Source organism: Jaculus jaculus, chromosome 15 (genome assembly GCF_020740685.1).
Source record: "Jaculus jaculus isolate mJacJac1 chromosome 15, mJacJac1.mat.Y.cur, whole genome shotgun sequence".
In the NCBI taxonomy this organism is placed as follows: domain Eukaryota; kingdom Metazoa; phylum Chordata; class Mammalia; order Rodentia; family Dipodidae; genus Jaculus; species Jaculus jaculus.
Window position 1 is genome coordinate 33,858,572 of NC_059116.1, and position 14,070 is coordinate 33,872,641.

The following is a 14,070-nucleotide window of genomic DNA, read 5'->3' on the forward strand; positions in this document are numbered from 1 at the left end:
TCCCGGGAGTGGGGAAAGGGATGAGGTAGGGAGGTCAACAGGAGGAGGGAGGATGATGAAGGGAAGGGAGCAGAACAAAAAGAAGGAAGGTGAGACAAAAGAGGGAGGAGGGGAGCTGGGAGGTTTGCAGACCCTGTTGCCTATCACTGGCAGTGGGGTGCAGAGTCCCACTGTCCATGCTGATGTTGGGGTGTCTGGCTCCTGTTTCTGCAGCTGGGAGATAACCTCCTTAGCCCCCTCTGGGTGCTGGGTTGTCAGGAGTAAGGCAGGGTCGCCGTCCACTTGTGCCCACTTTGCAGGTGGCCAACAGGATCAGGGCATCCATGGGTCCTTATGCCCACCTCCCTGTGACCACCCCAGTTTGCCTGGCCCCTACCAGGACTTCTGAAACGAACCGTGGGTGAGGATTTGGTCCAATTTATTCTGTAATGAGAAATTCCTCCCTGAATATTTTTATCCTAGTGCACTGTGCAGTGGCCTTTGATGGCTGTGGGGCTACCGGCTACAGATTGTGAGCCCCGTGGCCTTGCCCTGTACACTCAGGCAGAGACAGGACAGGCTCATGTGGGGTGGACCTCAGCATGAGCATGCAGTTCCCCGGGTGGACCTGGGTGCATGGAGATACACTTCCAACCAAGATCTGTCCTGGGCCTGGGGTCAACACTGGCCTTAGCTGACCCTTGGGACTACGGGGAACCTAATCTCTGACCCGGCTGCAAAGGAAGACCTGCTTTTGAGCGACCCTTGGTCCTCATGACCCTGGTGGGTTGAGCCTGCCGGCTGGGGAGAGGACAGAGCTTTGGTGCTCCCACTGTGGTGGCCTCACGGGGCCTTGCCCTCCCGTCGTCTGCACGTCCTCAGGAGCGGCTGGCGGGCGCGGGGAGGTGGAGTGGGGCACAGCTGCCTTTGTTCCTGTCCCCGCTCTGGCTCTGACCTTGAGAGAGACAAGAACAGAAGGAAAGAGAAACCTCAACTCAAATCCCAGGCAGCAGCTCTCGCCTGGGTAGCCTTTGCATGCAAATGACCCGCCCGGCCTTGGGAGGTGGCCTCAAATCCGCAGGGTGCCCTTGTGGCTGGCCCTGGCAGGTTGAGACCTAATGTAGTTGTGGTGAGGCAGCCCCCCACAACCCCCGCCAGCATCTGGACACACACCATTCCCACTGTGGGGTGGGTGCTTCCATCCTGGTTATGGAGCTTTTTGGACCATGCCCTGGGCAGGAGCCGTGTGTCTCGGCTCAAGAGCTGCTTTCCTTTGGACATTGCCAAGTTCTTCCAACTCAGTGTCCGTGGTCAGGTCAGAGAACAAGACCTGGAGCTCAGGGCACCAGGGACAGGCAGGCTGAGGTCCCTGGAGCAGAGGCAGAAAACTCTGTCCTTGCTGTGTGGTGGGACTGGCTTCAATAAGGACGATGTAGGAGGATTTCCAGGCGTGGGCCTAGATTCCATATGTGGCCTCTTGGGGAACACAGGGAGCTCTGGGGACCCAGGTACAAGCCACACATCGGAGTTCATCCCCGCCATTGGCCCTTGCTGGTCTCACAAGTCTGCAGTCAATCTCTGGACTGCCCTGAAGAAGAATTCCATGAATCACGCTGGAATCTTCCAGAATTCAAAAGCTCTGGGCTTTCAGACTGGGTCCCCTCATACCTTGCACCAGGATCAGTGAATAAAATAAATAAAACCATTCTGGTTGGACATGTCACCAGGCCTTTCTAACTAGACTTGGTGACAGCATACCCTCCACCACCTCAGAGTCAACACTAGGGCTTTGCACGAGCTCCAACCCCACATCCTTTCTCAGGGCCCTTTGACTGAGTGTGGACTTAGGCTGCGGGCATTGATTTCTGTCTTGTTTTTTGTTTTTGTTTTTGTTTTTTGAAGTAGGGTCTCACTCTAGCCCAGGCTAACCTGGAATTCACTATGTAGTCTCAGGGTGCCCTCGAACTCACAGTGATCCTACCTCTGCCTCCAGAGTATTGAATTAAAGGCGTGTGCCACCAAGCCCGGCTCCGTCTTGACATTTTTATGTTGTTTCCTCTGATCCATGTCTTGTTCTGTAGTCCACACTGGCGTGGAACTCAGGACAATTCTCCTGCCTCAGTCTGAGTACTGGGCTATCAGGCATATCTCACCACACTCTGCTTGCCTGTGGACTTCCGTGCCCTAAGTGGCACATGGCACAGGTCCGGGGGCTTGGTGCACACCTCAATGCTGGTGTCTGGGACGGGACCCTGGGGACCTAGAATCTGCAGGGAGGTCTAGCAAGGGCGGGGCTGGGGTTAGGCTGAGACCGGATTCTCTCCGCCCAGCTTCATGCGCACGGCAGGAGGGGGCGCCCGCGACCCTCCATGGGGACAAAGACGTTGGAACCGGGTCTCTTTTTCGCTTTGAGAAGAGGACGGGAGCGATCCTTGCGGGTGCACCGCTGAGTTTCTCCCACACCTCTCGGTCACCGCGCGCTGGAGTGAGCCTCGGGCGCTGCAGCCGCCGCCCGCTTTCCCCCCGGCGCCCGAGGTCGGCGGCTGCAGCAGCAGAGCGCGCGCACGCAGGCGGGGCGCGGCGGGATCTCCAAGCGCGCTCGCTCGGCTCCTCCCGCTCAGCGGAGGCGGAGACGGGGCGGCGGGGCCGGGGAGCAGCGGCCGGACCGGGGCCATGGCGCCCGCGCAGCGCCCGCTCCTCCCGCTGCTGCTGCTGCTGCTGCCGCTGCGCGCGCGCTCCGAGGACGCGGCCCGCGCCACCAACGACCGCCACGCCGTCTACTGGAACCGCAGCAACCCCAGGTGCGCGCCGCGGGGGCCCCGAGACACCACGACACCAGCACCCCACGCACGTTCCCCCTGGGGACCGCACCTCCCTGCAGGGGACCTCCCTGACACTTTGGGAGGGAACACACACGCTCCCCGGGGCTCCTGGGATTCCCGGGCTTCCCCGGCGCACTCTCACGAGCCCTCTTTGAATTTGAAAACCGAGACCTCTGGAGAACCCCCTTTCCCTCTGGCCTCCGAAAGTGGGGGGATCCTGCTGGAATGAGAAGCTGGCTGAGGTCCCCGGGGACGCGGGACATCCAGCAGGGTCTGCAGAGGTGGGGACTGTGGCTCTCTTGCCCCAGGATCCCCAGATGAACTTGGGGAAGTTGTAATGCCCCTCTGTGTCCTGAGTTCGCTCCAGGGGAGCCTTGGTCACCCCCAGACTTTGTAAGGACAGAGGAACCGCCTAAGAACCAAAGAGGACAGGAGGGTCAGTTCTTGGAGGTGCACATTGGGTGAGTCATCTTGCACCCTTCTTGGAGCTAGTAGGGAAACTGAGGTGCAAGACGGGCCAGGGCCGGGGAGAGGTGAGGGGCTGACTCAAGGTCACAAGCCAGGGGAGCAGAACTGAGGACAGGACCCCTAGTGGCTCTGGTGTCCAGACTGCCCAGTCCGGCCCTAGGGCTGTACCCTGATTACCTCCTCCAGACCCGGGCACAAGGGGGGACAGCAGGAGCCCAGTTCGGTCAGAGCAAGGAAAGTTTGCTGGCTATGGCTTGGACATCACTTGGGCTATTCTGAGGGTATGTGTGGGATGGGCGTAGGATGGGAGGGTCCCATGGGTGATGTGACTTTGGGTTCAGTTTGCCCAAAGCTGACTGGAGGGGACTTAGCTAACAACTGTCCCATTTGCTCCCTGCTGTCCCTCTGAAAGTTGCATGAAGGACTATCTTTGAGAAGGGCTCTGGGACAAGGACGACCACTGTCGTCCCTCTGTGGGGGTGAAGACACGTTCCCCAGAACCCCCCCCCCACCCCAACTATTGATGAAGGCAGGACTACAGATTTTAGTCTCCTGCGGGCCAAGGGCAGGGACCCCCGGGGTCTCGGAGGGACGTGGTGAGGCCACCTCTGAGCGGTCCCGCCGTGCTAGTCACATGTGGCTTTCATTAAGACTTCCGTGTCGTGGCGCTGGCCGTGCAGCACCGCACAGCTTCCTTGGCCCAAGTTTTTGGGTTCAGCTGGAATCTGTGTCCCAGCCCGGCCTATCTTTTGTCTTGCAAAAACCCTGAGGATGGACTGAGTGGAGAAGAAAAGGGGGTCAGCGCCACCCTACTGTCCCCACCTGCCCGAGGGACTCTGAGGGACTTGGTTCTCTCCAGGGAGACTTCTCCACCACCTCCTGTGCTGTGTGAAACAGCCCAAGGGGACAGCCAGGTGGGTGGCAGACCCAAGCCCTGCAGCAGGGACCTCCTTCTGGGCTCCCTCTCCTGCTTCAGCATTTGTGGGTGGGCAACCATACATGGCACCCCGCAATGGGGCTGGGGACTGGTCATCTCCATGTCCAGGCAGCCTGGATCTGCCCAGAATTTGGGGCTCAGTGTACAGGGTCTCAGCTGCCTGGGGATATTTAAGATGTGATATGCAGGAGTGGGACATGACCCACAGGCTCATAATGTGGGCTTGGGTGTCGCAGGGTGTGGGACAAGGCAGGATGGCTGACATCCAGCAGGGACCTAGTTTTGGAGACATTGGCCTGGAGAGATGGGAAAAATCCAGCACCTAGGGTAGATAGGGGCATGAAATAGGACAGTGATTGTAGGGCCATGGGCCTCTGGTGACCTGGGCAGCGGTGGGACCCTCAAATATGAGTGTGGGTCACACACAAAAGGCAGTGTTATGGAGGTGGGGGAGGGTAGGCCTGTTCGAGAGGGGACATGTAGCTGCATGGCGGCCTGATGGGGTGCCCTGCTCTCTGGGACAGCACCCATGATCCAGGTCATGCACCCGGCCAGCCACACCTGCTCTGAGGTAATGAGGACACACATGACTGTCCTCGGGCAACTGTCCCTGGTGGCCATCTCCCCACAGTCAGTGTCGCAGAGAGCTCCGCACCCACATTCCACGGTTTCTCCGGCTGAAGTCCCTCCTGCCCACCCTTCCAGCCACCAGCCCCACGTCCCCACTGGCCCCTGCCTGGCTCTGTGTGATCACCCCTGCCCAGCTGGACACTCTAGTCTGGCCAATGGGGGTCTCTCAGCCTGTCCCCCCCAGGCTGGCGTAAGTAGCTGGTACCCACCTGGGCACCAACCCTCTACCCTCCTGTGGCCTGGCCACAGCTTGTGTGGGTTTTGCCCTGTGGCTCCCATGCACCTGTCTGTGGGGGTCTACAGGGGTCCATGGCCCGGTATGTGGCTGCGTGTTCTTGTCCACGACATGGGGGAGCCTGAAGGCGCATGTCTGCGTGGGGCGGGCAGCTGCAGAAGTATGCGTGACACAGCAACCCAGGCTGAGGCGTGTTCACGCGTGTCTGTATGATTCATGTACAAAATGCACACGTATGTGTGAGCGTGTTTCCATGGAATGCTTACGGAATCGGGGCACAGTTCTGTCTTCATGTGACATGCATGTGTGAGTCAGTCTGAAGTGCCCGAGTGTGGACGCAAGGATGTGAGCTTCCATGTCAAATGCACACCTGTGTGTTGATATGTAAGATGTGTGCACATGAGACTAAGTGTCTATATGAGATGTGTGCACAAATCCATGTGTGTGTCTGTGTGAGATGTGTCTGTGTGTGAACTGTGCACATGAGACTGTGAGTATGCATGTCTGTGTGAGAATATATATGAAATAACGCACATGTCTGTGTGTGAGATTGCAGGAGACTGAGCACATATGTGTGTGAGATGTGTACACATACAGAGAATTGTGATTATGTATGTCTGGGCATGAGATGTTTGCACACACACGAGACTGTGAACGTGCATGTCTGGGTGTGAGAGGTGTGCAAATTGGTATGCAAGGTGTGTGTGTGAGATCACTGTGTGTGTGTGTGTGTGTCTGTGCATGCATGTTAGGGCTTGGATGCCCAGTGTGTGTACGCACATCTGTGTAGGGTGGGTGTGCTGGTGACCACAGTTGCATGCCCATGTGAAGTCGGCTTGGCCTGCCCTCAGCCCCAAGATGGTCCAGGGTGGTGACATTGTCATTTGTCCCCCCCATAGATAAGGACGGGGCATGAGTGCAAATTGCCAATGGACTCAGCTGGCATCACGCCAGAGTTCTGCTGTCCCTGTGTGCCCATCTTCAGAGGGGGCTGTGCTGAGCTAGGCAGGGACATGCCTGTGAACACATACTGGTCCCTTGGTGAAGGCAGTGACATGGTATCCCCTCCAAAGCACCAGATGGGGATGATGGACCTGGGGGGGGGTTCATGACTGAAGCCTCCAAGTTTGGTTGCCTGAGGGTCTGTGTGGGAAAAGATTGTCCTGTGGGGTTGGGAGGCTCCGGGAACCTAGCAGGGGCATTTAGGATGCAGTCCTGTGGGGTTTGGGGGTGGCACTCAGGACAGCAGAAGACCTTGCAGGACCCCCAGGAGGTGGCGTGGCAGGCTGGGCTGGGCACCAGCATGATCTGTGGGGCTCAGAGGGAAACTGAGGCTGCTCCTGGGGCCAAGAGAAGGGCCTTTGACATTAGATGCACCCCAACTTCATACCTGGTCCCCAAATTCACAAGTAAGCCCAATGAGCCAGACAGGAGGCTGAGGCAGGAGGATCACTAGGAGTTTCAGGCCAGCCTGGACAGAGTGAGACTCTGCCTTTAAAAAAAAAAACAGAGCCGGACGTGGTAGTGCACATCTTTAATCCCAGCCTTTGGGAGGCAGAGGTAGAAGGATCGCCATGAGTTTGAGGCCACCCTGAGACTGCATAGTGAATTCCAGGTCAGCTTGGGCTAGAGTGAAACCCTATCTTGAAAAACAACAAAAGATAAGCCGTGTGTGGTAGTGCATGCCTTTAGTCCCATCACTCAGAAGGCAGAGGTAGAAGGATCACCATGAGCTCAAGACCAGCCTGGGCTACGCAGTGAGCTCGAGGTTAGCCTGGGCTACAGTGAGACCTGGCCTCAAATCCCTGCCCTAAAGAACACTCAAGAAAGAAAAATCAAAGGCTGGAGCCTGGGAGGCCTCTCTAGTTGAGGACTATTTGGGCCTGAGAGGCAGCACATTATGGGGCCAAGGGCTCCCTCCTTCCTGTCCCTGAGACCATGCATTTATGTGACAATGGCCCGTCCCTCCTCAGAAGTCAAGTTGTGGCCAAGTCTTACCCCAGTGTCATTACTTTAGGGGAGAATTTTCTCTTGTGATGATATTCAAGAATGCTGGATGGACTGACGGCATCAGCTGGGCCTTGGGACCCCATGTGTCATTTGCCAGCCACCCTTGATCACCAGCATGGAGCTCCAAGAGACTGCAAGGTGGAAGGGGCTATGTATGAGATACACTCTCCAAGTCAGCCATAAGCTCTTAGTGAGAATTTGTCTCTTTGTGCCTTTCCCAAGGAGCCTTCCTATGTTCAGGCAGACAGAAGAGACAGGCTCTGCCTTGCTTGCTTGGGTTTTAGGGTGGGGACCTCTTCCCTCCCACGCAGACACCACCCAGGACAGGGGTGAGGTGCCCACCCTAGTTCACCTGCCAAGTTGGAATTGAGAACACCAGCACAGTGAGACCACCGCTAAATTAGAGCCAAGTGGAAAAAAAGTGGCCCACTTAGATGGCTGGCACTTGACAGGGTGAGGGTCTCCTACTTAGGGAAAGCAGCAGAGGCCAAGACTAGAAGGCACATTCCCAGAAGTAGACTGTGCAAAGGCCCTGGGTGGGAATGGAATATTAGAGGCTTGTTTGGCTGGGAGTGAGCAAGAGGGGATTATTTCCAGAGGGTCAGATGCTGGCCACCTGGGACCTGGGGGACCATGGATTGGGGTCTGTGTGCCAAGGAGGAATGGAGTGCTCTGGGTCTGCCTGTCGTGGAGTCCGGTTTATATTCAGACAGCCAGCAATGGCATTTAGGAGCTGGACGGAAGCCAGGATGAGTTTGTGCTTGGTTTCGGTTTTTGGTGTTTTTTTTTGTTTTTTTTTTTGTTTTTGAGGTAGGGTCTCACTCTAGCCCAGGTTGACCTAGAAATCACTATGGAGTCTCAGGGTGGCCTTGAACTCACGGCGATCCTCCTACCTCTGCTTCCCAAGTGCTGGGATTAAAGGCATGCGCCACCACACCCGGCTTTGGTTTCAGTTTTTGAGACATGGTCCTATGTATCCCAGGCTATCCTCAAACTCGATACGTAGCTGAGGATGACCTTGGCCACCTTATCCTTCTGCCTCCACCTCCTAGATGCTGGAGTGACAGGCATGTGCCACCTGCCCCAAGCCTCAGTTTCCCCAGCTGAGCAAGGAGGTAGAAGAACCTTGGGGCAGCCCAGTCCCCATCCTGGCTATCCAGCTTTTATGTGCTAATGTGATTTTTTGCAGGGCCTCCCTCTGCCCCCTCTGTTGCTGAGCAGTTACATGACAGGGACTCTGGGGACAGCTGAGGAGATCTGATGGTTCCTGCGGCTGTAGCCTGAGGCAGAAAGGGAAAGGGAACCGAGGTCCAACCCCACGGCAGACCTCTGTCCTCCAAGACGAGGCTGGGTCACAGCAGTCTCCCCTGACGACAGGTGGGGTGACCTCCAGGGCAGGGGCTGAGTATTGTGGTACACCTCTATCATCCCAGCACTGAGGAGGTGGAGGCAGGAGAATCAGGAGTTCAAGGTCATCCTGGGCCCCATAAGGAGTTTGAGACCAGCCTGGGCTATAGTATGAGACCCCATCTTATGAATAAACAGGCCAGGTGCAGTGACATATGCCTTTGATCCCAGCATTTGAGAGGCAGAGGTAGGACGATTGCTGTGAGTTCAAGGCCAGCACTGTGAATTCCATTCCAGGTCAGTCTGGGCTAGAACAAGACCCTACCTAAAAACAAACAAACAAAAAAAAAAAAACACTAGAGGGCTGGGGAGATGGCTTAGCAGTTTAAAGGCGCTTGCTACCAAAGCTTGCCGTCCCAGGTTCAATTCCCCAGTGCCCACGTAAAGCTAGATGCAGAGTGGCACATGCACCTGGAATTTGTTTGCAATAGTGGGAGGTCCTGGCATGCCCATATTCTCTCCCTCTCTCCTTGCAAATAAATAAATGAAATAAAAAACAAAAAACCAGGGCCTGATGCTACACACCTGTCATCCCAGCACTTGGGAGGTTGAGGCAGGAGGATCAGGACCCAGAGAGGGCAAGAGCTGTGCTGAGGTCACACAGCACGGAGGTGTTACACGGGGCTGGGTCAAGCCCAGTGACCCTGCAGGGGACTGAAAGAGGGGGCCAGGGTGTCCTTCCCTCTGAGCACTGTCCCCCACACGGGGAAACAGGCTGGGACTTGGGCATAGATGGGAACACTCAGGCTGGGGGCTGGTGATGACTGGGAAGAAGACAGCCTGGTGACAGGCCCCTTCAGGCTTGTGTACCGACCCGGGCTGACCGCTGCCTTGTCCTCCTAGGTTCCACGTGGGCTCAGCGGGTGACGGCGGTGGCTATACGGTGGAGGTGAGCATCAATGACTACCTGGATATCTACTGCCCACACTACGGAGCACCACTGCCGCCGGCCGAGCGCATGGAGCGCTACGTGCTGTACATGGTCAATGGTGACGGCCATGCATCCTGCGATCACCGCCAGCGTGGCTTCAAGCGCTGGGAGTGCAACCGGCCCGCAGCGCCCGGGGGCCCGCTCAAGTTCTCTGAGAAGTTCCAGCTCTTCACGCCCTTCTCACTCGGCTTTGAGTTCCGCCCCGGCCACGAGTACTATTACATCTGTGAGTGGCCAAGGGCGCCCTGTCACCTCCCAGCCAGCCCTGGTAGCGGGGACCCTCCCAATTTCCCCTTAGCACGAGGGAAGCTGACCTCATACACTGTGGTCACTTTGGCCACTTCGACTCTGAGACAAGAAGTGCCTGCTCTCTTGTATCCATGGGAGGGAAACTGAGGCAAGCAGAGCCCTTGTTTTCTCAAAGGTCCTTCGAGGTTTGGGAGTGAGACTGAGGTGTAGCCATGGTGGAGGGATTTATTTCTCAGTGGGGGGCCCAGAGGAAGCAGAGACTTGGAGATCCCTAACCCTACAGGTTGCAGAGAGGCTCCAGCATTGGCAAGATGGCCTCCACTGTGTCAAACTAACCCTCATAGTTCTGTTTTCTTCATCTCGGTGCTATTTCTTCCCTTTAACTAATTAATTTATTTGAGAGAGAGAGAGAATGGGTGCACCAGGGACTCCAGCCACTGCAAATGAACTCCAGATGCATTACCACCTTGTGCATCTGGTTTACGCGGGTTCTGGAGAAGCAGACCTGGGTCCCCTTAAGGCTTCCTAGGCAAGTGCCTTAACCACTAAACCATCTCCCAGCCCTATTTGTTTCCCTTTTGTTCTGTTTTGAGGCTCCCTCTAGCCCTGGCTGGCCACAAGCTCACAGCTCTCCTCCTGCCTCCACCTGGCGTCCTGTCCAGCCTCTGGGACGAGGGTTGAGCAGGGACGGGTGGTAGGGAGAGAGCAAGCCGCAGACTGTTTGAGGGTGTCGTTTTCCCGGTCCCCTCTCTTCTAGCTGCCACACCTCCCAACCCTGTGGACCGGCCCTGCCTACGGCTGAAAGTTTACGTGCGTCCAACCAGTAAGTGTTTGTAGGGGACCACACGCAAGACCCCAATACCCTGCCCTGGACCAGTGAGTGGTCCAAGTAGCCAGAGGTGGGGTACTCCTGGCACACAGCCCCATGCTGAGCCTTGGGCCTTCAGGAGGGGTGGTGGAGGCTCATGGCCCGGCCCCGCTGACTGCCCTGTCCCCATGTGCCCCACAGACGAGACCCTGTACGAGGCCCCGGAGCCCATCTTCACGAGTAACAGCTCGTGCAGCGGCCTGGGCGGCTGCCCCCTCTTCCTCAGCACGGTCCCCATGCTCTGGACCCTCCTGGGCTCCTAGTTGAAGCCCCAAAGGACCCCATCCCCGCCTGGACACGCTGCCCAGACCCCGCGACCTTGGCCCTCGGCCCCGCTGCGGCCACCTCCGAGATGACATAATTGCTGCTTCTCTTCCATGGTGCTCTCCTGCCAGAGGGACCGTGTCCAGCCTGCCTGGGGAAAGGCCACCAGGCCTGCCCGGGTCGGGGACCAGGATGTCTACACAGGCCCCGGCTGAGCCACTGCTCCAGGGTCACTGGGAAGCTTGAGACCCTCTCGGCATCTTTTTTTTTTTTCAGTGTGTTTTTCATGGTTGAGTCTGAAAGACTTGATTTTTAATTTAATTTATTCCCCGATGTCGCTGGTGACTTTGGGAACTCTTGGTGGGGTGGGGGTGGGGCGGTTCCGGACCTCCCTGAAGAAGGGGGTCCAGGCACGTCAGGCCTGGTCAGTCTCTGGTCCTGGCTGGGACCCACTGTGGACCCTGCGGTTCCCCAGGACAGGTGAGTGTGAACCTGAAGGGATGTGGAAGTCTCTCCAGGGGCCTCTGGCTCTTCCCACCACCAACAGCCCCCCAGCCCCCTGTGGGAATCCGGCAGCCTCTCCTGGGCTGGGAAGACGTTATATTTCTGTAAATAGAGCCAGCAAGTAAGTATATACTGTGATTTATTTTTAATGTATTCTTAAGAACAGACTGGAAATTCTTTCTTTGAAAAAATTTTTTTTCAGCCTTCTATCAGGGGGGTCCTTTATTTTGGTGGGGGGGTGGGCTTTTTAGGATAGAATCAACACTTCGCAATAAGCTTGTTTTTTTTTTGTTTGTCTGAGCCCTTCCCTCCCTTGACCATGTGACCTAGTAATGTTTCTAAGAAAAAACAAAGCAAAACAAAACAAAACAAAACAAAAAAACAAACGAAAAGAATGGAGGAAACTAAAAGGAAGGGGAAAACTGCCAAAAAAAAAAAAATATAGAAAAGAAAGAAAGAAAGAGAAAGAACAACTTGCCACAGATGATTGAGGGAAGGAAACAAATACATTTATACAGGTTAAGATTTCTACCCCTTTCCTGACCTGTGTTTTCTAGCTTCTATATAAATATATATTGTGTACGGCCACCTGTGGCGAGAGTGGCCGGGGCTTTTGTAGGGGCGGCGGGGCGGGCGGCGGGGCCTGGCCCCTGTCATCACAGCCAACTTTGGATTCTGTATTTTTTTATAATAAAATGGATAAAAACCTCCAAGATACGTGTATGTAATTCAAGCCTTTCACTTTAGCTGAGGCAGGAGGATTACCGTGTGTGCTGGGACATCCTGGACTATACAACCCTTTCTAACAATATATTTTTTTTAATTCTATGACTCCCGTGGCCAAGCTACAGCATCATGACTCAGTTTCTCCAATGACCCCAGGCCAGGGGTTGGGGTGTTATGACACTAATCCTGTCTGCAGAAGGCAGCGGTGGGGGGGGGGGAGTCCACGCTGGCAGGTGACCTGGCAGAGGGATTGAGGTCCTGGCATCCACTGCTTGACAGTGTCCCACCTGCAATGACTATCATGTCACAGGCACATTAGCCTGAGAGGCAACGTTCTGAGCCCTTTAATTCAGCCGTGCTGGGCCTGGCGACGGGGGCTGCCTCCTAATGAGTCTGGTGACCACACAAAGGACCCTGTGTCCTCTACCTCGGCCCTGCCCGGTGGACGGGCGGACGCTGCCGTGGGGAGGCCTCACTCCACTGAGGACAATCCCAAGGTTCAAAGAGGCCCTGAGACCCCCAACTCAGCCATGGGGACTGAGAGGAAGAAAAAGAGATGGAGGGATGCTGGTGAGGGCTGATGGATGCTACTAAAGCCACAGCAGCAGCTGGGCATGGGGCACATACTTGTCATTCCAGCTCTCAGGGTGCTGAAGCAGGAGGATTGTTGAGAGCTCTCGGCCAGCTTGGGCTACAGAGTCTGACCCTGTGTTTGTTCTTTCTTTTCTGTTTGCTTTCTTCCTCCTTCTCTCTTTTCCTTTCCTTTCTTTTCTTTCTATAACCAGACATGGTGACGTATGCCTGTCATTCCAGCACTGGGGAGGTGGAGGCAGGATGATCAGGAGTTCAAGGTCATCCTCAGCTACATGGTGTTTGAGGCCAGCCTGTCTCAAAACAACACACACGCACACACACACACACAAAAAAAAAACCAACCAAACAAACACCCACAAACCCCATCTTGAAAAGGCGGCTTTGAGTGCAGGAAGGAAGGTTCTTACCCCAGAGCCTCCACATACAACATTGACCGAGGCTGGTGACTCCTCTCTTGCATATCAGGGTCGGGTCAGAGGGCACCTCTTGACCTCCCTGGCCATGTGGCCTCTCATTATGGAAAGATCCTGTCAGTCACATCCCTGTTTCTGCCCCCTGTCCCTGCCTGGGAGTCCCCAAGGGTGTCGGGGTCAGTCTTGGTCTCAGCCTAGACATTGTCTCGCCCAGGCCTGTGCACCACAGCCCATTGCTCGGTCCCCGTCCCCCAGGGTGGTGACAGCCATCAGACATGCAGGTCCTGTGCACAGTCTTTCCTGTGCACGGCTTCCTGAGGGAAGTGATTTCTCTCCTGTGGTCCTTTATTGCCGCCTCGGTGGCCGAGGTGACGGGGCTGGAGGAGGCTGAGAGGGAGGAATACGACGAGTACTGAAGTCCCTGCAGTGGCTGGGAGGGGTGGCGCTGCAGCCACCACAGCTCTCCCATCACACAGGGTGGGGTCTTTCCGGAGTCCATCTTCTCCAGGACCCCAAGTGAGGGTGAACCCATGACATGTGTTCCATCTTGTCACCACTGCTCACTGACAATGAGGATTGTCTGGCTTAGTCCCCACTGGTCTCTATTGCCTAGAATATCCCAGTACACAGTAGGTGCTCAATAAATGCCCACTGCCTGACTGAATGATTGGATGAACATTGTATATATTTGTGCAGAACATATATAAAAATAAAAGCCGGGCGTGGTGGCACCCACCTTTAGTTCCAGCACTTGGGAGTCAGAGGGAGGAGGATTGCAGTGAGTTCAAGACCTCCCTGAGACTACATAGTGAATTCCAGATCAGCCTGGGCTAGAGTGAAACTCTACCTTGGAAAAAAAAAAAGTTAGCTGGGTGTGGTGGTGCACGCCTTTAATCCCAGCACTTGGGACCCAGAGAGGTAGGAGGATCATAATGAGTTCAAGGCCACCCTGAGAATACAGAGTGAATTCTAGGTCAGCCTGAGCTAGAGTGAGACCCTACCTCAAAAAAAAAAAAAAAAAAAAAAAGTTAAC

The 14,070-nt window shown here is 55.7% G+C and overlaps 1 protein-coding gene across 1 annotated transcript; it reads left to right on the top strand.

The window, feature by feature from the left end:
- Positions 1-2,652: 2,652 nt before the first annotated feature.
- Efna2 (ephrin A2) lies at positions 2,653-11,995 on the top strand. Its single transcript, XM_004654881.2, has 4 exons — positions 2,653-2,780; positions 9,332-9,645; positions 10,426-10,491; positions 10,678-11,995. The coding sequence occupies exons 1-4, from the start codon at positions 2,653-2,655 to the stop codon at positions 10,797-10,799; spliced, it is 630 nt and encodes a 209-aa protein (XP_004654938.2). The 3' UTR covers positions 10,800-11,995.
- The last annotated feature ends 2,075 nt before the right edge of the window (positions 11,996-14,070 follow it).